Source organism: Octodon degus, unplaced genomic scaffold, assembly GCF_000260255.1.
Source record: "Octodon degus isolate 3935 unplaced genomic scaffold, OctDeg1.0 scaffold00315, whole genome shotgun sequence".
NCBI classification, from domain to species: domain Eukaryota; kingdom Metazoa; phylum Chordata; class Mammalia; order Rodentia; family Octodontidae; genus Octodon; species Octodon degus.
Window position 1 is genome coordinate 458,112 of NW_004524891.1, and position 26,858 is coordinate 484,969.

Here is a 26,858-nt window from a genome sequence, read left to right on the forward strand (position 1 = left end):
AAAAAAAAAAAAAAATTCCGAGTCTGTCACCTACTACTTTACATTTGGCTAGGCAATTTACTGAACTTCTGATTAATCTGTAAAATGAATTGAAGGGTTTCTCAAAGGGTTTTTATAAGCATTCTAACCCTCAAGCCTAAGTCTAATGCCTAATACTAGAATGGACTCTGCTCTGGTTTGAGCATTCCTGGATGCATGTTATGCCCACACCATCCTCTCTCTACAGGTATGCTCCATCCTCTGGTCTCCGCACTACAAGGAGCTCATCTCAGGCCATGGCTTTGCTCAGAACCAGCTGGTTATTTGGAAGTACCCAACCATGGCTAAGGTGGCTGAGCTCAAAGGTAAGTGGCTAAATGAAAGAAGCCAGACACAAAAGGCCATGTGTATGACTCTGTATATGAAATGTCCAGAATAAAGGGAGACAAATTAGTATTTATCAGGGGCTGAGAAGGTAATGGGATGTGAGAAAGTTTGGGGATTAAATGGTTGCACAGTGGTATGCATGCACTGAAAACCACTAAACTACTGTTAAAAGGGATTAATTGTATATTTCAATCAAAATTGGAAGGCCAGGGCTAAAGAGATAGCTCTCAGTGGTCCAAGTGCCTGCCTGGCAAGTGCAAGGACCCACGTTTGATCCCCAGTACCACATGCCATGATGGCCATCAAAACCAGACATAGCGGTGCACACCGAGACAGGATCACTACAAGTCCAAGCTGCATAGTGAGACCCCCACCAAATAAATAAATACATACATAAGTAAATAAATAGGAAGGCCATGGGTGTCTACATTTGAATGCACTGCTCTCACTCCCACTCCCCAGGTCACACAGCCCGGGTCTTGAATCTGACTATGAGTCCAGATGGAGCCACAGTGGCATCAGCGGCAGCTGATGAGACCCTGCGACTATGGCGCTGCTTTGAATTGGATCCTGCACGACGGCGGGAGCGGGAGAAGGCCAGTGCAGCTAAAAGCAGCCTTATCCATCAAGGCATTCGTTGAAGACAAACCCACACCTCAGTTGTTTTTTATTTTTCTAATAAAGTCATGTCTCTTATTGTATGGCATGTGTCCCAGCAGCCTTCTCAGAGGCTCCTTTCTACTGTGAAAACTTGTTTTATTGAGAGAGGGTCTCACTATGTAGTCCAGGCTGGCCTTCCAAGTGCTCGGATTACAGGTATACTGTACCACACCTGGCTCAGAGAACTTCTTAAAAGTATCTTACAGATGCTGGGTGTGGTGGTGCATCCTGTACTCCCAGCACTGAGGTGGCTGAGGCAGGAGGATCACTTCGAATTCAAGACCAGCCTAGGCTAGAAAGTGAGATCATGGCCAGCCTGATCTGCATAATGAAACCCTGTCTCAATTAAAAAAAAAAAATCTATCTATCTATCTATCTATCTATCTATCTATCTATCTATCTATCTTACAGGAGACTTCACCCTCCTGTTCACAGACAAGGCTAAATCAGCTCTACCTGGGTTCCCCCTTCCATTCACACATGTACATTACAGTCTACAGTCTCAGTTTCCTCTGTCACTTTAATTAAGATACAAGTGAATGAGTACACGGCCTCTCCAACTTGCATTCCCAGGCCACCCACCTTTGATCTTTGGCCCAGAAGCTTCTCTGCTTCTTGTGGAGTGGAGGAGGGAGAGGGAGCCTTGGTCCATAGTGACAGATTATTGCTGACCTCTTCAGTGTGAGGAAAAAGGCCACAAGACCCTGGTGGGGACCAGCCCTGAGTGTTTCTTTCCCAAGTTTCAGGCAGGGAGACGAGAGTAAGTGTCCAGCCCTTTCAGCCTCCAGCTGTGGAGTGGCAGAGGGCAATGAAGCCACACCCCCAGAGCTGGCTGGCAGAAGTGGAACAACGGAAGCACTGGTCCCTGTAGACCAGCTGTGAGGAGGGAGAGTCCCCGCTCAGTCCTGACCACAGAAGCCCCATCAAAGGAGTAGTGGAGAGGACTTGGATGGATGCTGCCCGAGGTGCAGTCCTGAGGCACTTAGGTGGGCGCCTATCTAGGCCATGCTTCTCAGTTGGCCTTGACCTTGGCGATACCTGGAGCACCATTTTGCTGAAGTACACGGGGCAGCCGCTTGCCTTTGGTGTAAGACTGATACCAGAAATTAGAGAAGAGCACAAAGAAGATGGTGCCATACATCCAGATGAGGTGGATGATGATTGGGTACTGGTAGTTGCAGCTGGGCATGAAGTAGTACTGGCTGATGTGCAGTGAGACCAGAACGAACTGGATCTAGGATGAAGAAAGGCAAGGATTAGGAAAGACAACTTGGGCCGGGGAGATGGCTCAGTAGAGTAAGTGCTTGCCTGGCAAGCGCAAGGGCCTGAGTTCAATCCCTGGTTCTGCCCAAAAAAAAAAAAAAAAAAAAAAAGACAACTTGAAAAGGGGGAGATGAGGAACTAGAGAAGATAGACCAATGCTGCACAGGGAAGAATGGGGTTAAAGATGAGATGGTTGGGATAAAGATAGAATTCCAACTAGGAGTGTCAGAGGGGATGGGTATAGACCATCAGGCCCCTCACCAGCTGAATGGCTGTCATGTGCTTTTTCCACCAAAGGTAGGGCTGAGCCACAGGCCCGAGGGCAGACAACCCATAGTACAGGTACATGACAACATGCACAGAGGAGTTTATCATCGCATGGAAAGAGCCCATTCCTCCTGTGAGGGGACAGTAAAACAAGGTTAGAAGAATCAAGACTCACTCACTAGTCTTCCCCAGTGGCCTTTAGCACTCACCTGGGGCAAAATTTATCCCCCACCACCAGCTCCAGGGAAGCACTGAATGATGGAAGACATGTAGGAAAGTCACCTGCCCATCTTTCTTTCGGAGAATAAAGATCACCTGAGAGAAGAGTGAGGGAAGGTTCAGAGATAGGGCCTTTCCTCTACTCTCAAGTTCTCCTATCTCCTATAACTACTTACCGTGTCCATCAGCTCAATGTACTTGGAAAAGAGGAAGAGCCAGGCCACTCGAACCATCTGTAAGAAGTAGGGCAGCCTTAGGACCCCACATACTGCTCTAAGAGCCTCCCTAAACTGGGCCATAAACATAGATCATATCTAAACTTTCCCCAACTCCAGGCTGCCTAAGACCTAGCCCCAGCCTCTACTTACCCTAAGTGCCTCTGGGCTGTTGGAAAAGTCCACAGGGTCACACCGCCAGGTGTAGGTACTCAGCCAGCCAGACATCAGGAACTAGGAAGTGGTGTATGAATCAGACCACCAGAGTTCTGCTTTCAAAGCATCCCTCCCCGTCTCTAGCTCAAATGGAAGAAGTAAACCTGAATCTTTCCAGAAAGGAGAGAATGACAGGCTCTGGCCCAACCCCAGTCCCCTTTTAAGTGCTGGCAGGAATTACAACCTAGGGATCATGGCCTACCTCATAGACAATGTAGAGGGACAGTGCCACCAGGGAGAAGTTGTAAACAATCATGAAGCCTCGGAGTTGGAAGGGCTTCCGATTAGCCATGATGCGAGGTCCAAGGGAGAGGACGAAGTACACATAGGTTAGGAGTATGGAAGTCATTAGCAGAGGGGACCCCATCAGAGGGTAGCTCTGGACCCGAGGATCTGTGAATAAATGTCAAAGGAGTCAAGAAAGGTCACAGGGCTCACAGGACTCACCAGGTCTGCAGATATGAGGGATTCATAGGGAACCTCCCCATAGGACACAGTCCCTAGATGCTGGGATCCCAGGAAAGGGCCAGTGGACAGCATCTTACCTGAATACTTCATCACCTCCTGGTACCAGTTCACAACAGCCTCCATCCTGGCTAAGGAGTCTGTGGAGCATAGAGGGTGGACATGAGACGGGGTGTACTGCACAACCCCACTGAACACCTGATTCACAGGGACAAAACACATAACAGACAACTCGGATGCCACATTGAGAAAGGGCAGAAGTACCAAGAAAGCAAGGCACTGCTGGAATCTGGGAGAGGAGATAGCTTGGCCAAGGGATCTACTCCCTGTGCAACAACTCGCCTCCCATATCATCCTTGCTCTCCACACCTCACTTTCTCCTCTACTCTCCAGAGTTTTACTGCCTGTCTTTCCTTCTTACTCCATGGCAGAACTCTCAATTCCTGGTTTCCTTCCAGAGCTTACCCAGTTCACCAGCATGGAACTCATTTCCAGAATGAACTTCCATACCCTTCCTCACCAAGTCTCACCCCCACCCTCCAGCTCAGAACAGCCTTTCTCTCTTGGGAATCCTCACTTCAATCCATCCTCCTGTGCCAGACCCTGATCCCTTCTGGAACCTCACTGACCCGGGGTTCCTCCCCTGCCAAACACTCATGTCTGTGCGTTTCCCCTCTGCCTTTCAGGACTCTCACCTCCAGGTTCCTCTCCTCTCCTTTTCTCTCCTCTTCTCTCACAGTGCTCTTCCTCTCCAGGAGCCAGGCTCTTAGAGACTCCTGCCCTAGTGGCTCCACCTGTCTGACTAGATCTGGCAGCAGCCCCGCCTTCTTCCCCGCCTCTGTCCCCTCTGTATTGGGCATGGAGTGGAGGGTGGGTCCAGGCCACAGGTCAGTGCCTAGAGAAGCAGGACCCACCAAGATTGGGAAAGCCCCACATGTGCCACCCGCAACCCTGGATCATTTACATGAACTAAGATCCTAGGTTCCCCAGTAACCTTCCCTAGAGTATCCCCAGCCATGGTCCAAGGAAATGCCAAAATTTCACACCCAGCATCCATTCCTGAGCAGCCACGAATTCTGTTTGTCCTACTTCAGAATAGGTACAAGCACCTTTTCTTCCCAGAAAGGGACATGGAAGCCAGTGGCACGTGAGGAGGCAGGTGCAGAAGGTCTCAGGAATTTCCTAATGGGCCAGGCCCTCTCCCCTCAAGTTAGCAGGAGGGCTCAAAGGGACACAGAAACCTCTGCCTAGACCCAGAAGAGATTGAGACTCTGATACTGTACAAGAGGGACTCGAGGTAATCGCTCACAGCAGGGCAACAACAGGTGCTCTCAGTCCCTTCCACATAAGAAACAACCTGTACAAAGTACCTTCTGACACTTCCAGCAGAGGCTGCGCATGCCACTTGGGCACTCATATCCCAAGGGCTCTCTTACACCTCATCATCCCACCCTTCTTCAGATGCACCATGGCATGGCCCCAATCCCTGCCACAGACACACACTGGTACACTTGCACATACCCGCCTGTCCACAGCTCATGACCATCCCAACAACACACCACAGGCTAACACACATCTACACACAGCTCACATACTTGTGCTGGTTTGCCCAGCCTGACACATCACCCAAACTGACCTGCATGGACTATGATATGCATGCTTCCCAAGCCTTAGGAAGAGCCTGTGACTGCACTTGGGTCCTGTGAAACCCTGTGCAAATGCATCATAACTCTCACAGGCTCAGGCCCACACCTGCTCAAGTTACACATCTAGCTTACTCACAGGTGTGAGCCACCAAGAGCTAAAAGACCATCTGATCACTCATACCATAACCAGATGGGCATCTGCCTGGGTCACACACTCATCTCTTTTGGCGGGTGACTCCTCATTTCTTCTTGGCAGCCTTGTTGGTGGCCTAAGCTATGGCAGGGCCTAGCACTTAGGCGTGTGCTCTCATACACAGTTCTGCCACACGTGAGCTAGCTCCTTATCTCTCTCAACCACTACCCCAAGTTCACCCCCACAGGCGCACAGGCACCCTGGAGGTCAGGAGGGACTCGAGGCTTGGGGGAAGGACTGCTCCCCAAGGCTGAGGAAGTCTGGGTGTGCCCCCACTGGACAGCTCAACCGGTTCCTTCCTTTTAAAAATGGATGTAAGGGAAAAGGACACTGGCAAAGGAAAGGGACGGGGAAGGGAGGAGAGAGGAGAGGATGGACAGGGGCAAGTCCAGGAGGTGGTGGAGGAAGGCCTCGGTGAGCGCAAACGGGCAGCGGGGATGGGGGCTGGCAAGGCCAGGCCCCAGGAACTGGACCTCCCACCTACTCACCCCAGAACAGCCTCGCCCACTGCCTGGGCAGGGCAGGGCTGGGCTGGGCAGGGCAGGGCTGGGCTGGGTTGGGCAGGGCAGGCAGGGCCGGCCTGGCCAGCTGGGCAGGGGGCGCCGGCACGTGGGGAGCCGTGGAAGAGCCAGACTCACCAGCGCGGACCAGGTGGGCAGCAGCGGAGGGCTCGGAGGAGCAGGGCCAGACGAGTCCCCGGGGCCAGGCTGCCTGCCACTTCCTCATCTGCTGGGCCGACTTTCTGTCACCGGGGGGAGGGGGCGGGCCGGCGGGGGGGCGCCTGCTGATTGGGCGGCCGGCCGGGGAGAAGGGCCGTCCGCGCCGCTCGGCCGCGGGGCGGGGGCAGGGGCGGGCCGCGCGATCCCCGGGCAGGAAGCGGCCCAACCCCAGCTCCCACCCCTTCCCTCGCAGCTCTGGGCGGCAGGGCCGGGTGCTGGCGGCCTGGCTGCGTGAGGGGCGCCCTGCCTCTTCCTGATGCCGAGCCTTCGATGAACCCATTCTCCGCCCTACGACCGGTCCCCCGACAGGACCCACGCATCTGCTGTGTGCGGCTGTGCATCCTGGGCCTCGGGGGCTCAGCTCCAGGGCTGAGGCCGCCCCTCGGCGTGCCCCTGCCCAGCGAGGCGAGCGAGGCCAGGGCAGAGAGGGCCAGCGGCGCGCCAAGGGCTGACGGGCTGGCAGGGTGGCTGGGAGGGCTAAGCGGGAGGGTGCAGCTGGCCCCGCTCTCGGCCTCAGCGTTGAAGAGCCACCTCCGGGAGGGGGGGAGAGAAGACCACTGGCGGGGTGAGAAGAGGGACTCTGGCTACACCGGCCTTGAAAGTAATGAAAGAAAAGAAAGGAATTAAAATTGGCTGATTGTGGCCGAGGGTAGCAGGTCTTAAAGGCCAAATGGGGCGGTCTGATTTTTATTCTAGACGCAGAGGAGAAACTGAAGATTTTAAAAGAGGCTGTAATCAGGTTTATATCATTCATCATGTATTGACCACCTGCCATGTCTAAGACTGTTTTAAACTCTGGTGACTCCTTCCCTGCACTCGGAGCTTAGGTGATGCGGATATTGCAGGGAGGTGGGAGAAAGACAGCAACCAGAGCTGAGGAGAAAACACCACCTTGGCAGAGGTGGTGTGGCCTTTTCCCCAGGTGTATCGCTATACATTTAGTTGTCATTTCTTCGCAGGGAAGATGACATAGTGGAATAAGCGCTTCCCTGGCAAGTGCAAGGGCCTGAGTTCAATCCCCGGTTCCACCAAAAAAGAAAAAAAAAAAAGAATCCTAGATTGCCTGGCTCCTGCCTCTGCATATCCACCAATCAGACTGAACTTTGGGGGCAAGGACTACCTCGAGCAGCTCCTGGAACAGCGCTTTGAATACAGTGATCCAGTAACTGCTGGTAGAGTGGGATGGTGTAAACGTAGGCAGAATTAGGAACTCAGAAGGGGTGGTGGCTGGGAGGAACAATATGTGTGTAAATGGTGGGATGCAGTTTCATTCTAGAGTTTAAGAGGAGCCAGGGGTTGGGGAGATAGCCCAGCGGTCTAAGCACCTGCCCGGCAAGCACAAGATCCTGAGTTCATTCTCCAGTACCACTTGGTGTGCCAGCCCTGGGAACCCTGGGCACACCATGCTGGCCACTGAAACTGAGTATGGTGGCACACACCTGTAATCCCAGCGCTGAGGAGGCCGAGACAGGAGGATCACTACAAGTGTGAACTGCATAGTGAAACCCTGTATCCAATAAAGAAAGAAGTCAAGAGCCAAAAGTACAGCTCTTGAAAGGAAATGGCAAAAGAATCCAACTGAAAAACTCAACCTCTTTAGCATTGTACACTAAGTTGGTACACTGATCTGGTACACTACACTGGTCTAGTTCCTACCTGTTCCTTTCATCCCCTGTGTCACTGCCCTGGGCCACCACAGTCTGAGCATTACACATCTCCCAAGGGTATCAGCATCTTTTGTCATTCCCCAATCCTCAGTCCTTACGCTGGTCCAACCTAAGGCACAGTCGGGGCTCTCGGGCAGTAAGCCACTTTCCCCAACTTCAAGCCTTCTGGGCAAAGGCCATATTTTAGCCATTTCTGTCTCTATATCTGACAATCAGTTGACCTGCTACAGTGAATGAAACAATGTGAGAAAGAGAAATCGAGGGATCCAGAGTCAAGAAAAGTTTGAAAGTTATTTTACTTCCCTCTTGAGCAGTATTCAATACTTATTGAAGGCTTAATGTCCTCCAGGTATATGCTAGTGGCCTTGAGGTCATATTTGACTCCAAAGTCCTGAGTTTAAGTGTTTTAATGACTAGTTATGTGACTTTATATAACTTGTAGAACCTCTATAATATGGGAACAATAATAGTACCTAGCTCATAAAATTATTGTGACAACTAAAGGAGATAAACCAAGTAAAGCATATAGCATGGTCTCACATTTAATAGGCAAGGTGGGTAAACTACCTAATATATTAAAGTACATACTTGTGTGTGTACAAATGTAACAGCTATCTTCTACACAGTGCACAAAGCCCTGACTCCACTATAAAGACTTATAGAGGATCAAACTGCCTCCGAGACCAAACAAAATAGTAACAGGAAACTACACATTGGTTCACCTGGATCACATTGATAATTGACCAACAAGTCCTCAGGACATGTTGAGTAATTATACAAACATACATATGCAAAGTATTTTGTTCAGTTCTTGTCCTGATCCTAAAACAAAACATCTTCCAATACCTGATATAGAGCCAAGTCCTACCAAATGTTATATCCATGGCCCTGGAGTTCCTCCAAAACACAATATAGTGGAGAGGACATAAATGAACAATTTTAGAAGTGTGTATAAGTACTCCCCTAGAGATAAATCCAGAGGGTTATGAAAACACTGGGGGTGGGGGGAGAGGTAGGGAGCTGCCTTAACCCAGGGTTGGGGCGTGGGAGGTGGTGATGGTAATTCTTTTGTTTTCCTTTGCTTTTTTGAGCTCTTGCTTTGTAATCCAGGCTGGCCTCAGATGTGTGGCGATCCTCTTGCCATAACCTCTCAAGTTCTGGGATTACAGGCATGCATCACCAAGAGAGCTCATTATTCAGGGTTTCACAGAAATTATACCTAAGTTGAGCATTAAAGGACATTTTCTATAAGGCAGGAAAAATCACCACCTGTATGAACTCAGCTAGTTCTATTATTGGAAGCTCTGTATTTTATATATGAAGGCACAAAAGCAAAACATGTGACAGGTTGACAGGGATGATGGCTCCAGCTCAAGTGGCAGATGTGTAAAGGCAGGAAAGGTAGGCAGGAATCACCTTGTGAAGAGCCTTGTAGCCAGTCAGAAGTTTAGATTTTATTTTGTTTATACTTTTCAGCCGTGGCTGTATACTACAACTATTTGGGCAGTTCTATCTCTGTCTCTCTCTGAGGGCTCAATCTTATAGACATGGGTCACCAAGCCCAGCACTTGGAGAGATTTTAAAATATTAGTGACACTGGGCATGGTGCTGCACACTAAATCCCAACACTTGGAGGCCAAGGCAGAAGGGTCAGCATGAGTTTGAGGCCAACCTGGACTACACGGTGAGCTCTAAAGACTGAAAGCTTCCCTTTAGTCAGAAAGTGAGGTACTGGCTGAGCAGGAGGGGAGGGAGGAGTGGTAAAAATCTGGCATAGTGACATTTTTGCAGGTAGTGAGCTGGCTGAGAGACCATGGCCCCCTGCTGGGGCCAGATGGCAGTTCCCCAACAGTGTAGGAAGTAGGAGGTGGGGGCAGTATAGCAAGAGTGGAACTGTTTTGGGATGTGCAGGAAAGCTAGGCCCTGAAGGTGAGAGGTTTTTTTTGGCAGAACTGGGGATTGAACTCAGGCCCTTGCACTTGCCAGGGAAGTGCTTATTCCACTGAGCCATTTCCCCTGTTTAGGGAAGGCTAGGTAGGGAGAAAAACCAAACAAAGCAGGCTGACAAGTAAGACAAACAAACCACAGGCTTCATAAGGATGCAGGCCCTGGGGATAGGATATCCAGTCCAAAAGGTAAAATTTGACCCCCTTCACGGACCCTCCCTGATTTACAGGAGGAAGTTGATAACTTCCCTGGGTCCCACCCCATCTCACTCTTCACTCACTGTTCTCCATGGAGCCCTATTCTTTCCCCAGAAGACAAACCAGTAACATCTTACTCCAAGGGTCCAGCCTTAGAACCACCACCTGTATTATCTCTACAAACTCAAGTCTCATGATTGTCTGAGGCTCTGTGACCGTGCATAAAAATTAAATGTTAGTGGGACCAGAAGTGACAATGGGGAAGAAATGGTAAAAGGTATGTCTACATTTTAATGAATGATGAAGTATTTTAATGAAGGATGACAGTTGAGGAAATAGAGCATGGGACTACTAGCTCAGTTAGGTCTGAGCAATAGCAAGTAAGGGTCTCAGGCAAAGAGCCAAGATGAGAGGCTGGGAGAGACAGAAGCAGCCTCTGGGGGCTCCTTTCATCCTTTAAAGACAATGGGCACTTCCTATACTGCACTCAGAGAGGAGCTGATGAGAAGGCTGAGCCCATGAGCACTGACAAGCAAAGAAAAGGTTGAAGGTTTGCCAGTTAATCATTCTGCCTATCTCTGGGCCTCAACCAGCTAGCTGATGTCCTCTTCCTGAAACTGGCTGAGAGTGAGAGGTCTTGTTGAGTTGCCCACGATGGCCTCCAACGTGAAATCGCCCTGCCTCCACCTTCCAAGCATGCATTACCAGGCCTCAACCTTATAGGCATGTGTCACCAAGCCCAGCACCTAAAGAGATTTTAAAATATTAGTGACACTAAGCATGGTGCTGCACACTGAATCCCAGCACTTGCAGGCCAAGGCAGAAGGATCAGCATGAGCTGGGGCTGGAAAGACCTGTAGCTGCCAGGAGAGACTGATGCATATGCTCACCTGCTACCTGGAATCCCACTCATCTGGAAGAGTGAGGAACAGACCTGATCCATGCCTGGGTGGCCAGAGCCACATACCACAGGTTATCATTTAGTGTTGGCTAAACTGCAAAACTCAGGAGAGACTACTAGACCCTGCAGAAGAGCTCCAGAAAGAGAAAAGGGAGGCTTTTCTTAGGGAACAAACCCAAGCAGGCTATCACAATGAAGGAAAGGGCAGGATACAGAAGATGTGTGAAAGTGCAGTGGAAAAAATAAGCCTATAGTCAGTATTTTCTCTGGCAAGCACAGGTCCAGTTGCTTTTTGTGCTTATTTTTGAGATTTGTAAGATCAGTACTTTTCTTTCTTTTTTTCTTGTTTTTGAGACAGGGTCACTCTGTTTAGTCTATGCTGGCCTTGAACTCATTATGGAGCCCAGGATGGTTTCAAACTCACGGCAATCCTCCTACCTCAGCTTCTTGAAGGCTGGGATTACAGGCATGGACCATCACACCTGGATAAATGTTTTGGGTTTGTTTTGGTCTTATTTTTTTAAATGAGGAGTTTAAGGCCCAGCATGATAGTGCATGACTATAATCCCAGTATTTGGGAGGCCGAGGCAGGAGGATTACTGTGAGTTCAAGGTCAGCCTATGCTACAAAGTGAGTTCAAGGCCAGCCTGAACTGCACTGTGAAATCCTGTCTCAAAAAGAGCTAAATGAATAAATATGAAGAATTTAGTTTGTATAGGCATGTCCTGGAGATTTTTGAGTAGGAAGTTGATATAATCGCCATGTGCTTTAAAAGACAATCCAGGCAACAACAGGTATAGGTAATTCTCGTTTAATGACCTACCTGCTTAATTACTGGCCTTACAACCAACTGGCCTTTTTTTCTGTATAGTATACCTTGTTTATACAGTACTGTAATTTTTGTTGATTGAACTGTATAGTATAGTACTTTGTTTGGTTATATATTACAATACCACTTGTAACAGTTACATAAGTAAAAGCAAAGTCATGAGATTGGAGTTTCCTTTGACCATTTCTTTGTTCAGAATATTATAAAGTACACACAATATGCAGTTCCTCATTTAGTGGTCAGTTCACCTAGCTGCAGGACCTTAACTCACTGGTAAATGAGGGATGTCTGTATTGTCAAGAGAAAAGGAGGGAGGCCAACTGCAGTCCACAATGATGTAATAAGGTCTAACCAAGAGGGGCTGGTGAGATAGCTCAGTGGTCTAAAGCACCTACTTAGAACAAGCTTAGCAAAGCACACGGACTGCGGTTCAATCCCCCAGCACCACATGCCAGTCAGCCCCGCCCCCTGGTGGGCTGAGCTGGCCACACACGCGCGCGCACACACACACACACACACACACATAAATAATTAAAAAAAAAAAAAAAAAGAAAGGTCTAACCAAGACCAGTGGCGGACAGAAGGAAAGCTGGGATTATAGGCATGGACAGAGCAGAGAGAGGATCCAGAACTGACACAATGTTGGAAAGTTGGATAACTCAGATGGAGCAAATGGAAAAAATAAATGCATCTTGAGACATGCTGCGTTTGAGGCAAGAGGGCACATTCAGCAGGCAATCTGAGAAATAATACTGTAAATCCATGAGAAAAGACGAGACTCCAGAAAAACAGAAAAACAAACAAACAAAAAATCTAAGGATTCTCAATACAGGAGAAACCTTACAAGGCATTCTGTGGTAGCTTTAGTTTGGATTACACTTGACACTTTCCCATCCTCTTGTTTGCATTCCCTTTAAGGAACTCCTCCCCAAGTCTCTGGTTCATTAACCGGGTGTCCTCCTCCACTTCCCCCAATCCAGGTTCTTGATGGCATTGACCATCACTGAGCGTTTTTCTAAGATGTTTTATTTTTATTTTTATTTTGTGGTGATGGGGATTGAATCCAGAGTTTCATGCATGCTAGGTAAGAGCTCTACCACTTTATTACATACCTCTAGTCCTTTTTAATTTTTGTTTTGAGACAGGATCTCAAAGTTGCTCAAACTTATGATTGTCCCTCCTTAGCTTCTAAATAGCTGGGATTACTGGTGTGTCCCATTGCATCTGGCTCAGAGTTCTCCCATGAGATGAGCTATAATGACGTGGAACAGAGAAACACAGAGACAAACAACTCAGACATTTGAGCCCGAGCCCATCCAAAGCCATCCATGTAACCCAAATACAATTGGGTGACTCTTTTCCTTTTTGTTAAGCTAGTTTCATTGCATGTTAAAAATCAAATCAGTCTAATCTACCATTAGATAAAAATTACTTCTCAGGAGGGTGAACACAAGAATAGCATTGTATTCCTTTCTTTTTTCGTTTTCTTTTTCTTTTTTTTTTGTATTTTGGGGAAGGGTCTACAGGGTGTTCAGGGTCTCACTACCAGATTGGACTCGTAGTGATCCGCCTGTTTACAGCCTCCCAAGAGCTCGGATTACAGGTGTGCGCCACCATGCTCAGTGTATTCCTTTCTGTGAAGCCCTACACCTTGTCTGTCTAGGAAGTTTAAGACTTTATCTTACAAAAAATTGTCAACTACTTGAAAGTTTAAATTTAATTTTAAATATGGTAGGTTACAGGTACCCTTTGAGGTTGATACCATAACCCCACTTTACAGAGGTGGCACACTTCATGTTCTTCAAAGTGAAGTAACTTGCCTACGGTTAAACAATGGGTAAATGGCCAGATCAGGCTTTGAATTTATAAAAAATAAATTATAATTATCTATCTATGATATGATAGAAGAACTCATAAAAGTTCTATCATACAGAAAAATGGTCAAGTAGATAGGAGGAGATGGCAAGAACATTATAGGAGTATGTGACACTTCAACTGGAGAATGTACTTCAACCAGGTGAATAAGGGGGTGAGAGCAGGAAAGAGAGGACAGCCATTCCAAGTGGGCAGAGCGCAACACGTCTGGAGGAGCAAGGCAGCCCCCGGCCACTGGGTAATTCAGCTACAGCTGGAAGCACAGACAGTACAGTGGTAAGCATTGGAGAGGTCATAAGACAAGATCTGAAAGACTGGTAGTAAGAGTGCCAGGAAGGGAGGCAAGTGTGGGAACTGAGGAACTCTGGTTCTGATAGTCAGCCACTGACACAGCCAGTATGAAGAGCTGATCCTGACTTAGCAGGCACAGCAAGCAAGGCAGGGACTCCTCACAGCTACACAGAGAGAAACCTAGGAGCCGGAAAGGACAGACTATAGGAAAACTGTGGAGCTGCCTATAGTTTGGACAGAGAGAAGTTACCATTTAGAAATGATACGCCATGAATGGTAGCACACACTTGTAATCCCAGCACTCAAGAGATTGAGGCAGAAGGATCATTGAGAGTTCGAGATCAGCCTGGACTACAAAGTGAGCTCAAGGCCAGCTTGAGCTGAATAGTGGCACACTGTCTCAAAAAGACAAAAACAAAACAACCAGAGGAAGTGATAGAAAAGATGGGCTTCAGTCAAAATGATACAACTGAAGTCTAAACTGCAGTTTAAGAGAAGCACATAGGTAATAACTAAGCTGGAGAAAGTCACAAAACTAGATTCAAAATGGATTCATCATGTCAGGCAGTTAAAAAGGTTCTTGGGCCAGCCAGATAGCTCAGTGGATTAAAGCACTTGCTTAGGCAGACACAGGGACTGGGGGTTGACTCCCAGTGTGCTCTGCTGGCCCCAACCTCCCCCGTGCGATTACTGAGATGGAGATTGAGACTGGGTGTGGTGGCACGCACCTGTAATCCCAGTGCTTGGGAGGCTGAAAACAGGAGTATCACTATGAGTCTGATCTGTGTAGTGAGACCCTATAGACCCTGTACTAAATACATTAAAGAAAAAAAAAAAAAAGTTCTAGTGCCTGGTCTCCACTGGCTGCTGGGAAATACTGTGAGGAACAAACCTGGCACACAGGGTGAGATGGTGGCACAGAGGAGCTGCACAGGGAAGGAGAGGTTGCAAAATCTTAAGAGGGATTGGTCAATCATTTATTAAAATAACTGACAGCTGTCCTGGTGATAGCTCATGTGTACTGAGCTCTCATTGTCAGACACTCACAGCAACCCTGTGAAATACCCATTATTATCATCCACAGTAAATGGAAGCATAGAGGCAACTAACTTGCCCAGCAGCACACAGTGGCCAGGACTCGGAGTTGAATCTGGGAAATCTGGCACTAGAACACACCCTTTCAACTAAAATGGTATTTTATATTACCTCTCCAAAGTAAAACCATAATAAAAATAATAGGGGCTGGGGAGATAGCTCGGCTATCTAAGTGCATGCTTGGCAAGCACATGGACCCAGGTTCAACCCCTGGTACCACATGCTTTGCCGCTGTGCTGGCCACTAAAACTAGGTGTGGTGGTGCACACTTGTAATCCCAGCACTGAGGAGGCTGAGACAGGAGGATCACTATGAGTCCAAGCCCTGTAGCAAGACCCTGTACCAAATAAATAAAAGATTAAGAAAAATTAAAAATTAGTAACACTAGCATTGGTAGTGTTGATGATGGACCACACACACACATTATCTTGCCAATAATCACATAGTTATCAGATGGAAGAACTGTAATTCAAACTGACAGCTGGGTGCTGGAACATGAGGGACAATACTGTATGGCAAGAGCTAGTGTAAGTTTGTACAAGGTACAAAAGTGGAACAGAAAGGGGGAGTTAACTGGCCTTTCCTGCTGGGAGTAGCACTCAGTGATGCTTGGACTGGGATATTAGGAAGCTTCAGCTGGAGACCCATCAGCTAAATGTTCAACGACAGTTAGACATTTGCCAGACAGAATGACAGAGCAACACAGAGGAACAGTGGGAATAAAGGAATGAAGGTTTGAAAGAGCCAATTACATTCAGGAAGCTATAAGCAGTTTGTATGGGTTTTGGAATTAAGTGGGTGGCAAGACAACAGAGAAGATAAATCAGGAGGAGGCAGGGGGCTAGATCTTAGAATCTTATTTGCCTTTCCAGGAAATGTGAGCTATTTAAAGCATTTTTCCAATGAGGTAAACATAATGGCAAAAAGGAAGTAAATGAATATAAACATAAATGGCCACAGGGAATCGACTGGCTTAGCTTGAGGCTATTCAGACCTGCAGGAATTCTTTGAAGTCTATTTTCTCTTAATAATGTGTACATGTATGCCAAATTTGCATTCCATTTTAAATTACTAGGCTGCAGGTAAAATGAACATTTTAGGATGATTTTACCCTATGACTCGGTGTGCCTGGCACACTGCTCCTATAAATCTGCCATGTATGTGGACTTGTTTGAAAAATATGAGGAATGAACTATCAAAAGGATTTTAATCAAGGAGCAATGTGCTCAGATATTCAGTTTAGAAAGATCAAGCTAGAATCCTTAGAACTAGAATAGGAAGTCTGGACAAATTTTTTATTGAGAGCACCAAAGCCTACACCAAAGGGCAGAATAGATGGGTAATGGGGAGACCAATTGATAAAATGTGGTATCTGATTGGTTTTGGGGAACAGCTGGGAGGGGCTGGCTCCCATAATGTTCAGGAATAGTAGAAGAAAAACAAGCATAGAGGAAAGGATGACTGATTTAGACACTCAGAACCTCAGGCACCTGTGGATTACACAGGCAAAGATGCCCAACAGAAACGTGCAGCTCAGCCAAGAGATCTGGGCTGAAAATAAAACTTATTTACGTCAATGAAAGTGGTTGTCAGGGACAGCAGGTAGCACAAGAGAAAAAGTATGCTCTAGTCTAGAGTATAACAACATTTAAGTAGCAGGCAGAAGCGCAGGAGTCCAAATGCTGCAGAGGATGAGTGGGCTGAAGTGGGAATCCAGACAATGTGTACCAGAGAAACAAAGGAGAAAAAGACACTCTTAAGGATCAGGGCAGCACTGTTAAATGCTGTGGGGAGATTAACAGAAAAATTCAAAAAGCTCTCTATTTAGCATTAGGTCAACAAATCTTGCATATAGTTTCAGAGGGATGATGCAAACAGAAGGCCTCAATCACAGGGGCTGAAAAACGAATGGAGGCAGAAGAGATGGTGATTGTAGGGTCCTAAATTCAAGAATGCTCCTGCCAGGCATGGTGGCCCAGGCAGGAGGATCACTACAAGTTCGAGGCCTGCCTGAACTACATAGTGAAATTGTGTGTCAAAAACCTTTTTTAGCCGGGGAGATGGCTCAGTAGACTAAGTGCTTGCCTGGCAAGCACAAGAGCCTGAGTTCAATATTCCCGGTTCTGCAAAACAAAAACAAAAAATAAAACTATAACATTTACATAATGTGTGATTTTTTTTAAAAAAACACCTTTTTTTAAAAAAGTTTAAGTCAGAGTGGGGACACATAGAGTCAAGAAGGACTTCAACATGGAAGAGACACTACTGCAACATTAGCTCAGGCCAGGAAAATAGACGAAGCCCAGAGCAATTAGCAAAATGAATAAATAATGTTTCACATGTGGGGTGTGGGCAGAACTTGATAAAGACTCAAAATATCCACAAATTAGGGAGTTAGGGTGAAAACAAAGGAAGAGAAGTTGGAGGCAGAAAGAAGAGGAAAAAAGAAGTGGAGTTGGAGGCAGAAAGAAAGAAGAGGAGCTGCCCTGGACCCTTTGTATTTGATCTAGCAAGATAGGATACTGTCATATGGAAAAAGTATAAATTGGTGCCTGTTCTGAAGGAGTCTGTCTGCACACACATCTTGCCCAGAAGATACATCTGGGATTGGGAAGGTAACATCTGATATCCACATGACTCTCTGGTAATTTACTGTTCACTGAATCTACACCAGGGCATGAGGTGAAAGCCAGAACAATGTTAGAAAAATAGTCTACAGAGATGCTGCTGTATTAAGTTGTAGGTGACAAAGGGAGCCTTAGGAATAGTCTGTACTTAGGGGCTAATCTAGGAAAACATTGGCTTGGCTTGTCTATCTGACATGGTCCTGCAGCAAGGAAACCAAATCAAAAATGCACGGGAAGAAGTGGGGGAATCACTGTCAGAGACTTAGTGAGCTAGCACAGTCACTGGATCACTCAGGTGAGAAAACTGAGGCACAGGGAAGTCAGGAGCCTTGTCTTTACTGTCATCTGAAAGCTGCCTTGGCCCAGTGGTGGCTGACAGCTTGAGGGGATGGGAGGCACTGAGACCACAGCCTTGGTGATACAGGGAGTTCAAGAACACAAGATAGAAGTTGTTAAGGGTAGAAGGCAGCTTGTTCTCTCTGTTGAAGTGATGAAGCCCCAGCACGTCAGAAGCTTCTGTTCAGTCAGGAAGCTCTGTCTGCAGGCTAGCAAACCCTTTTCAAGTGCTAGTCCATGTGTTCAGGATCTACAGGCAGCAGTCAGGCCAAGGCTCTATAAAATGACACTGTAAACCCTCGGGCTGACTAGAAAAGAGATTATAGTTCCTGTTCTACTCCTGCAAAACTACAAAAAGCTTTCCCCCAAAATCTGAATCAAATGGAAGAAAACAGTCGCTCCTTGGTAGTCCCTCTGGACAGTAATCAGGAGTTGGCCCAGGGTGGGCGTTTGTAAGGATTCAGCCTCTGTTCTGCCTGGTGCTGGGATCAGCTCACACAGCTCCTGTGTCCACAGGACACAGAGAATACATTGTCCATAAGGAGGATTATTCTGTACAAGAAACCCAAACAAAGGGAGAGGTTGTTTCCAGCTGCTTGGGGGAGGTGGGGAGGCGGTGGGAAAAAGGGCCTTGCACTGGGGCAGGGGCATTCCTGCAAAGTTCATCCTCATCCCTTCAGCAGCAGAATAGGAGGGGAGCAATCACATCCCCTCCAACTCAGGCCTTACTTAATGCTGGGACCCACTATGGAGCTAGAAGGGGCAGTTGGCTACATCTTATTTATCCTAACACTTCTCCAAAACACCACATGGTTGAGTGAGGTGAGCCAAGTAGGGCAGCAATACACAGACAAGAGCAGAATGAGGTGAGCTACACAGTGAGCACAGGGATACGAAGCAAGTGATTAAACACCAGCCTCAGGGAAGATCAGAAGAAATCCTGAGCAACTGGCTCTGAATTGACATTCATCTGGCAGGATTTCACCTCCAGTGGGATGAACTGTGCCACAAGCCCTTGATGTTTCACAGCTCTGCTTCTTTCTCCATCCAGAAAAACAAAACAAAACTGAGACAACGGCCCTTTCTCCAAGGGCCAAAGATAGGAGAAAATACAACCCCCAAGCAAAATGGGACAACTAGCAACAGAGGAATACTACCGGAGTAGGGCAAGAATATCCTTTTACATGAGCTTTTCTTCAAAGGAAAAGCCATAAACTTTTCTCTTCAAAGCACTGAGTGCAAGGGGTGGGAGCTACATTCCCTCTACTGTGCTGTTCACTAGGTTTTATAGGCCCCAAGGTGAGAGATGCAAGAGGTTTGTGTACCCAGAGGTGGTTTTCTGAAGTAGGATGGAAATAACAGCATGTGCACTGGCAAGCGCAAGACCCTGAGTTCAATCCAAGGTTCTGAAAAAAAAAAAAAGAGCATGTGCAGAGTGACAGATATGGAAGCATTAAGCATCCCTGGAATTAGGAGTGTTTGCTCAAGTACACAAGATGTAGGCGATGGCCTGGATTATTCCTGTTGGGGAAGACAGAGTCCATTTTAATAGTACATGGGGAATGAAGTCGGTATCAGGCTGGGACAACAAGGAAATTTGGGGTGGAGCAAAGAACAGCAGTCGCCAAAAGCTGCTCAAGAGGTTCTAGAGAACTTTACCCAGAGCTCTATCCAATATCCCAGGTAGCGCTGACATTTCCAGTTGAGAAGGGAAGAGGTGGGGAGATTAACAGCTGCTGGGTCACACTCTTCAAACACGGTGTGATCTGGAGTTGCCTCAGAGCGTATACAGGACGCCCTGCTGCAGTGTACTGCTATCAGAGCTTTATAGAACCCCATTCCTTGCCACAACAGAACAGGAACAGAGGTAACCTCTGGGAACACTTCTCCAAGCCTCTGCTGCCACATCCTGGCAGAATACCGCCTGGTATGTAATAAAGGCCAAAGTACCAGTGTATAATAAGAGCAAACAGAAAAAGGGTAACCATAAGGCATGAGTAAGAAGGAAATCTCAGGGTTTCGAAGTAAAAGCTCATTAAAAATAAGGAATCATTTTATAGAGAATTAGAATTGCCTTGAAGCATTATTGAAGTGTTTCTCATCCCTGTATTTTTAGTTCTATCATAAACTGCAGTGAGACAACCCTGAGCCAGTGAACACTGATTTAAATAACTTTATTTAATAAATCCTTAGGTCCATTTTTGCTGACTCAACCCCTGGCCATGCCCACAACAGAATATTGAGACAGGTTCTGTCCAACCACTCTGCTCTTTAACTTTGTCAGAGTAGGCTGCTCTCTTCCATCATGCCTCTGGCTGTTGTTTGAATGACAGTCTTAGTGAAATAGAGGAAAGCCATCCTGGTCAGAGTGGAGGAGACAGCCACTACTGTGAGGACAACTAAGCCCCAATGAGAGTACTATGTGCTACTCACCTCTCCCCTCTAAAATAAGAAAAATAAACCCAGAGGAAAAACGGTTTTTTACATATGCCACAGAAAAATCCTTTCTCATATAGTTCTGCCTGCTAAAGCCATCGCTTAAGAAATTATACAATTGTTGGCCCCCTGACATTTTCCTGCATTTGTATGGATGACAACATTTATCTAAGTAACTGTGAATTTGTTTCCAGAGGATGGAAAGTAGTGCAGGTCCAGCTCTAAGCAGATGGTTTATCTTGGCCCAGAAGCTTCTCTTGCAGTTTAGAGGTACAGCATGATGAAACCTGGGCAAGAGGGCCTAAAGAAACAGTATGTCTCCAGGGAGACACTGTTGTTGACAGTACAAAGTACAACTTACTTGACACTGTGCCCATCAGCAACTACATAGACACAGAGCAGCATACAATCAGGTAAATTCGAGATCAAGAATTGTGGAGGGGGTCAGGGAGATGGCTCAGTAGAATAAGTGCTTCCCTGGCAAGCACAAGGGCCTGAGTTCAATCCCCGGTTCCGAAAAAAAAAAAAAAAAAAAAAATTGTGCAGGGCAAGGTGCGGAAGTGGCTACAGAAACTGTCATTTATTGAGTACCTATAACTTCACAGGCTCTGCTCAATGTTTTACATCCATTTCCTCATGTCAGCTTTCACAACAACCCATGAGGTAGGTATTATCACTATTTACAAGTAAGAGAAAAAGTTCACAGGACTCAGAAAAATTAGGTCACTTCCCCAAGTCACAAAGCTAGTCACCGGCGGAGCTGGGATTTGTCATTGCTGAAAGCCACGCTCTTTTTATTGCACCCATGTAAGTGAGCCTTGAGCAAAAGATAATTTCACTGCCCAACTCTGCCAAGGTCACCTGGGAGGCTGCTACTGTCACTCACCGCTGATATGGATGCATTGAAGCTGACTTGATATTGGTTTTTATCCCACTTGGCATTTTTCCTAAAAAGAATAAAAGAAAGGACACCTGAAGAAAGGTAAACTCTGCACAATAAATTGGAAATGTGGCCTCCTAGGTTCTCTCCTCCTACATTCTTTGTTACTTCAAAACCTCTCTGGCATGTGACTGGCAGAGGCCAGAGGAATGGGTCTTCCTTTGGTTCCCTCTGTAAGTGTTTAGGAGGAAAAGGGTGACTTGAGAGATGAGTGGAAGGAGTCTGAATACGCTCCAGCATGTTCTTCTGCTCATGTACTCCCTGAAAAGACAGCTAAACACATGTGACTCCCCATTTAATGTCACAGGTAAAAGAGCATTATTTTCTCTGCTTGGTTTTTGTTTCTGTGGTCCTGGAAACTGAACCTATGGCCTTGTGCATGCTAGGCAAGGGCTCTATGACAAGCCACATTTCTAGCCCGTTCTCTTTAGTTATGCTTTTCTAGATGTCCTAGATGAAATAGCATTTCTAGCTGCTTACCTGTAAAAGTTGGTACAAAAAATGGCAAGATGCCAATAGCAAGAAACAGGACATGGACAACACTTGTAAGCCTGGCAAACTGCCTGCTTGTTAATTCTTGTGCATCTGACAGAGTGTTTTATGATCTGACCACTTATCTCTTGCCCTAAAAAGAAACACTTACCCCCTACACTAAACGAGAGCAAATGGGATAGGACAGTTGAGACAGAAGTCCGAGATGGGGTGGGAACAGTTCTTCTGTTTTTGTTTTTTGTGGAATTTCTTTTTAGATAGTTTCACGGTAATTCATGCTAGCCTTAAACTCACAATGTATCCCAGACTGCCCTTGAACTCACAGTAATCCTCCTACCTCAGCCTTCTGAGTACTGGGATTACAGACATGTACCACTATGGCTGGCCTAAGAGCAGTTTCCTTTACTCAGTTTTTCCTTGTTCACTGCTACTTGTTGCAAATTCTCAGATGAGATTTTTCTTTATTGCTAAAAACTTTTCTGAGCCATAACATAGCAGAGGAAAGGAGCAAAATCAGCTACATTCCAACTCCTGTCACCTTACCTGGTTGACCTGCTTGAGCCATCTGCACTCCACTAAGCATTGGCTGCTGCTGGCTTGGAGTTCCTGCCATCTGTACTTGCTGTAGTCCTGAAGTTCCTGCAAGAATTGTCCCAGCTCCTGGCTGGCCTGGTTGGCCTGGCCCACTGCTGCCTGAAGGTCTCCAATTAGACAGCCCCTTCCCAAAGGCAACTGCTGCCACCAAGGCATTGGTATCTGCAGGGTTAAAGGTCTGTTTGTTTGACCGGAGACCTGAAGAGAAAGTGAAGACCCTTTAGTTTATGTCTATCCCTGGACTGAACCTGGCAGCTGGAGGACCTGTGATGATTGCCAGGACTTGGAATTCTAACTTTAGCAGCAGCCACACTTCCTCATATCCTACAGGATGAGCCAGAAGACCCTCAAGTCCATCTCTGTATTCTTCCTTTTCACTTTGTCCATTTCCTCTACCTGTTCCAGGGCTGACATTATATACAAAAGGCCTAGAGCATGGATGGAAACCCTTTCCTAGCCAGTTCATTCCTATTGTCTTTACTACCTACCCAAACCATTATTATTATTCTAGCGGTCTTCCACATCTTTCCGTCTGTCCTGCCACCAGTTGCTGCCTACCTCCACTCTCGGATTCTCGCTCCTCTTTGCTGATTTTCTCCAGAAGGTTTGAGCACATTTTATTCAAGTTCTGGATCTGCTTCTGTAACACACATTAGTTTAGCAATTAGCTCGGCAGAAAGTGATTCTGGAAAAGTTTTTACCTTTGCTCTTCTAGAGGTAACTTAGATATAACCAACTGTACTTGCTTCTCATGATGGGGTGGGGGTGAGGAAACAGCAACGACTGGGTCCAACCTGAGCTGCATCTGCACCAATTCGGGCAGCATCTGTTGTCAGCTGTTTCTCCTGTTCTTCGACTTCAGGGTCGGGTTTGGTTCTCAGATGGTCAGGGACTACTTCGTGACTGAAAACAGGCACTCGTCCTTCAGTCTGCCGCTGTAACCCAGAGTTTATTTAATCCCACTACGTCCTCCAAGAAGACCCAAACAGTTTCTTTTCTGGGAAAACAACCTGAGACACAACGTCAAGCTACCCTAGATGCTCTTCACTGCAATGACACAATGCCCTTCACCTCATCTGTGATTTCTATCTTCTCGCATGCTTACTTCATACAGAACTAAAATTAAACTCCCCTCTCTCTCTGCGACATTTTCATCAAAACCTGAAGAAACAAAGGTTACAAAAGAACCTCTTTTTGAGATAGTGGAAGAGAAGCGTTCTTGTCTTGATGACACAAGGCCTTAGGGTTTCTCCAGTACTATTTGGGAGAGGCTCCCCCACTTCCAGAAGGACAAAACCCAAGGCCTTCAAAATGCAGTCCTTGCTTCTTACTGTCACATGTTACCCTATATTGAGAACTTTTAGAAGAACTAATCAATAACTGTGCTCTAGACTTTTACCTAAGAACTTATTTCTCAAATTGTAGCCTTTTCTCTTCTTACCATGAGATCTTCATCTCGGTCTGGAGACAACACTAGAGGGATAATGACCTGGTTACGGAACAGTGGCGTCTTCTCATGCTTCAAGACCTTGTTCAAAGTGTTCAACTGTCCAGAGAGCAATGCAAAGCTATCCAGGACAGAGGGCCTGGGGGTGGTAAGAAGATGTCAGGATGTTTCACTCCTTCCATGCAAACTAATCTCTAAGAGGTCCTTTAGGGTAAAATTACCCAGATCATCCCCAAGACTTATAGAACTATGACTAGCTTAGCATGAACTGGACTGGCTAACAGTGATGATGGGGTTAGGAAATAGGTTCATATTTTTAGTTTTTGACATAGATGGTATGAAAAAAGGCAGGTCACAGTCCAAATGGGATGAGCAATGGCAAAAATAGGAATCATGACTAAAATGGTACAACTGAAAACTCAGAAACTGGTTAAAAGCTTCCTTTCTGGCCTAGAATAGTAGTTACCACTGTACAGTAGGTTGGACCTAAGACTCAACCACATCTGTGAAAGGAGACCCAGTATATAGGCCCTCTATGCCAGAGAAGTTAAAGGGTAAGAATTAAAAACTAAAAACAACATGGGTTGAGAAACTGGGCATTTGTCTATTTCCTTGTCATGGCAGTCCTAAACCATACTTCACCTATCAAATGTTAGGCAACCTGGCTCTTTCTAAATCAAAGATGTTTGCAAAAGATAAACAGCTACGTCAATAGAAATGTACAGCTATATGAGGAGGTCCAGTCCTGTTCGCCCTCCCCCCGCCCATCCTTGTCCAGGCCACCCTTACCAGGTCAGCCGGTCATACTCGTTCTCCAACTTATAAATGAAACTCCCCAGTGAGTTCTTCAGATCAGCTGCTTGACTCAGCAGTGCATCTAATGATGCCTCAAGCTGCTTCTCCTCCCTCTGTACCAATAGGAACAGGTTGGTTACTGGAATAAATGTGAATAGGATACACACAGAAGAATGCTAACAAGCTAGGATGTTTTCTATCTTTGGTATTTGGGTTACGGAGTGCATCAACCTTACACCTTTCAACCTGTTCACTTTGACCTCAAGTTGATAGACCTTTGACCTCAAGTCCTATCAACAGAATCTTTCTCTTATCACCTCCCAACTCCTGAGTGTTTTTCTCTTTTAGACATATCCAACTCTACATCATTGAGAAATTTTCATCAGGTTAATGCCTCCACACTTCTCTAGCACATACACACTTTTTTTCCTGTCTTAGAATCTATTTTGACAGCCTGGCTATTCTTGTCAACGATACAATCTCTGAAAAATCTGCCCATGGATGAAACTTTCTCTGAATAACATCTCAGTATTCTTCCTGCCTGGCCCTACAGCTCTTCATTTATCCTCAGTATTTGATGCTCCAAGCTTCTTGCTCTCCTTTAATAAGCACTCATTTATTTCTGTACTTCTGAGTCTCTTTCATAAGCTCAGCTGATCCATAAATATTTTATTGAGAGGCTACCTGGTGCAAGAAGCTAACCGACAAATGAAAAACAAAACCAGAGCCCAGGAGATGGCTCAGTAGCATAAGCGCTCCCTGGCAAGCCCCGGTTTCGCAGAAAAAAAAAAAGAAAGAAAAAGAAAACCGTCACACATTTCTGTGCACTAGACAAAACACTGTTAAATGCTGGATGCCTGCGAAATATTTCCTCCTCCTCGTCTGTGGTCTCCCGCTTTGCTCTATTTCTTCACCTTTAGCAACCTGGGCAGAATGATGCAAAACAGTCTTGCACACTTTAGTGTGCCTGTCAGGGGTTTGATCCTGGGTTCCACCCACACCCCCAGATAATAGCTTAGCTTTTGGTCTCTGCAACCGCAATTCCTTTTTGCTCCCGGGCTTCTCTCCAATTACAGATCCCCAATTACATCTGCATCCTACGGCCAAGCTCGGGCTGAGTTAGCCCGTCACTTTCTCGAGCCATCTTTTCTTCTCCTGCACCTCAATTGTCTCAGATGACAACTGGATCCCTTCCCACACTCAAGCAAGGCAGTGCCGTCTTCATTATCTCGACTCAGCCAAGTCTCTTCCTCTCCCAGCAGTCTGTCTGCGACCTCTCATCGGTGCCGCTCCTTTCTAGCTACCTCGCCTCCTCCTTCCCACGTCTTTTCCTTTAACAGCTGTGGGCTCTGCAGCTCCTCACTCGTCTTAACAAGCCCACTCTAGGTCCCAATCCCCGACGGTCCCTAGCCGCCGGTAGGCCCACGCCGGCTCTCACCTGCATTGCGGCGGCCTACGCTGCTTACCGCGAATTCCTCTTCCGGTGTCTCAGTCCCCGCGGAGAGGGCCGCGTCCGCCAATCAAAACGCTCAGAACTCGGCCCGCCCACCAACTTCCGTTTCCTACGGGGCGCCGAGGTAACCGGGTCAGAGGTCAGGCGTGGAACTACCTCCTCTGCCCGGCCGGCGCGGGAGGGCTGTGTGATGGCCTCGGAGCGCCCGGAGCCGGAGGTGAGGGGCGGGCGGGCCGGCGCTGGGCCCCGCGACCCGAGGGGGAGGATCCGAAGGGCAGGTGTGGCGCCTTCCCGCGTAGCTTCTGCGGGGCCCGGCCTGCCCCGAAGGCCAGACCTTCGAGCTTTTGCCTCACGGTCCGCAGTTCCGATGGGGAGCCTAGAGGAGAAGTTCTTCAGTTTGTTTACTGAAATTCCCTCCGCGCCTCCGACCCTTTGACCTAATCGCAGCGGTAGTACCAAACCTGTGCGTTGATTCCTTATTGCGGTTGCATCGGACAACACGGCAGTACGCTCACTTTGCCGGTTTCTGCATTTCCTCAAGCATTGAAATGCAATCGACTTTACGCGTTAATACAGGTCCAGCCGCACTGTATCTAGGATGCAAGTATTTTAAATAGTGTTTTGGAGCAAGGGACTTACTGGATTAACAATAGTTAAAATATAATATTTAAATTCAGATAAGAATTCTGAAGTATAAGACCTAAATC

At 46.9% G+C, this 26,858-nt stretch overlaps 4 protein-coding genes across 12 annotated transcripts in view; 2 read left to right on the forward strand and 2 right to left on the reverse strand.

Moving 5' to 3' along the window:
• Nucleotides 1-1,067, forward strand: part of Cdc20 (cell division cycle 20) — a 4,531-nt gene extending 3,464 nt beyond the window's left edge. The window contains exons 10-11 of the mRNA XM_004647599.2: nt 227-344; nt 829-1,067. Of these exons, the coding sequence (XP_004647656.1) occupies nt 227-344; nt 829-1,007 (297 nt within the window). The 3' untranslated portion in view covers nt 1,008-1,067. The remainder of the gene's footprint in view (nt 1-226; nt 345-828) is intronic.
• A 459-nt stretch (nt 1,068-1,526) lies between these two features.
• Elovl1 (ELOVL fatty acid elongase 1) lies at nt 1,527-21,350 on the reverse strand. 2 transcript variants are annotated; one of them, XM_023707866.1, is made up of 8 exons: nt 21,317-21,350; nt 3,752-3,811; nt 3,409-3,599; nt 3,144-3,224; nt 2,952-3,008; nt 2,766-2,871; nt 2,551-2,687; nt 1,527-2,260 (listed from the first exon to the last, which is right to left on the reverse strand). In XM_023707866.1, the coding sequence occupies exons 2-8, from the start codon at nt 3,795-3,797 to the stop codon at nt 2,039-2,041; spliced, it is 840 nt and encodes a 279-aa protein (XP_023563634.1). In that variant the 5' UTR covers nt 3,798-3,811; nt 21,317-21,350; the 3' UTR covers nt 1,527-2,038. The 2 variants fall into 2 exon arrangements, with proteins under 2 accessions (XP_023563634.1, XP_004647657.1); XM_004647600.2 differs by lacking the exon at nt 21,317-21,350 and adding an exon at nt 6,149-6,268.
• Nucleotides 19,373-26,208, reverse strand: Med8 (mediator complex subunit 8). 3 transcript variants are annotated; one of them, XM_023707867.1, is made up of 8 exons: nt 26,137-26,208; nt 24,693-24,811; nt 23,898-24,042; nt 23,251-23,391; nt 23,015-23,096; nt 22,406-22,654; nt 21,317-21,377; nt 19,373-19,400 (listed from the first exon to the last, which is right to left on the reverse strand). In XM_023707867.1, the coding sequence occupies exons 1-8, from the start codon at nt 26,140-26,142 to the stop codon at nt 19,388-19,390; spliced, it is 816 nt and encodes a 271-aa protein (XP_023563635.1). In that variant the 5' UTR covers nt 26,143-26,208; the 3' UTR covers nt 19,373-19,387. The 3 variants fall into 3 exon arrangements, with proteins under 3 accessions (XP_023563635.1, XP_004647660.1, XP_023563637.1); XM_004647603.3 differs by lacking the exon at nt 19,373-19,400 and having other exon boundaries at nt 20,999-21,377; XM_023707869.1 differs by lacking the exons at nt 19,373-19,400; nt 22,406-22,654 and having other exon boundaries at nt 21,211-21,377.
• Nucleotides 26,209-26,291: 83 nt separating this feature from the next.
• The window catches only part of Szt2 (SZT2, KICSTOR complex subunit), a 52,046-nt gene continuing 51,479 nt past the window's right edge, over nt 26,292-26,858 (forward strand). For all 6 annotated transcript variants that reach the window (XM_023707876.1, XM_023707877.1, XM_023707878.1 and 3 more), the window contains exon 1: nt 26,292-26,368. In XM_023707876.1, the coding sequence (XP_023563644.1) occupies nt 26,342-26,368 (27 nt within the window). In that variant the 5' untranslated portion in view covers nt 26,292-26,341. The remainder of the gene's footprint in view (nt 26,369-26,858) is intronic.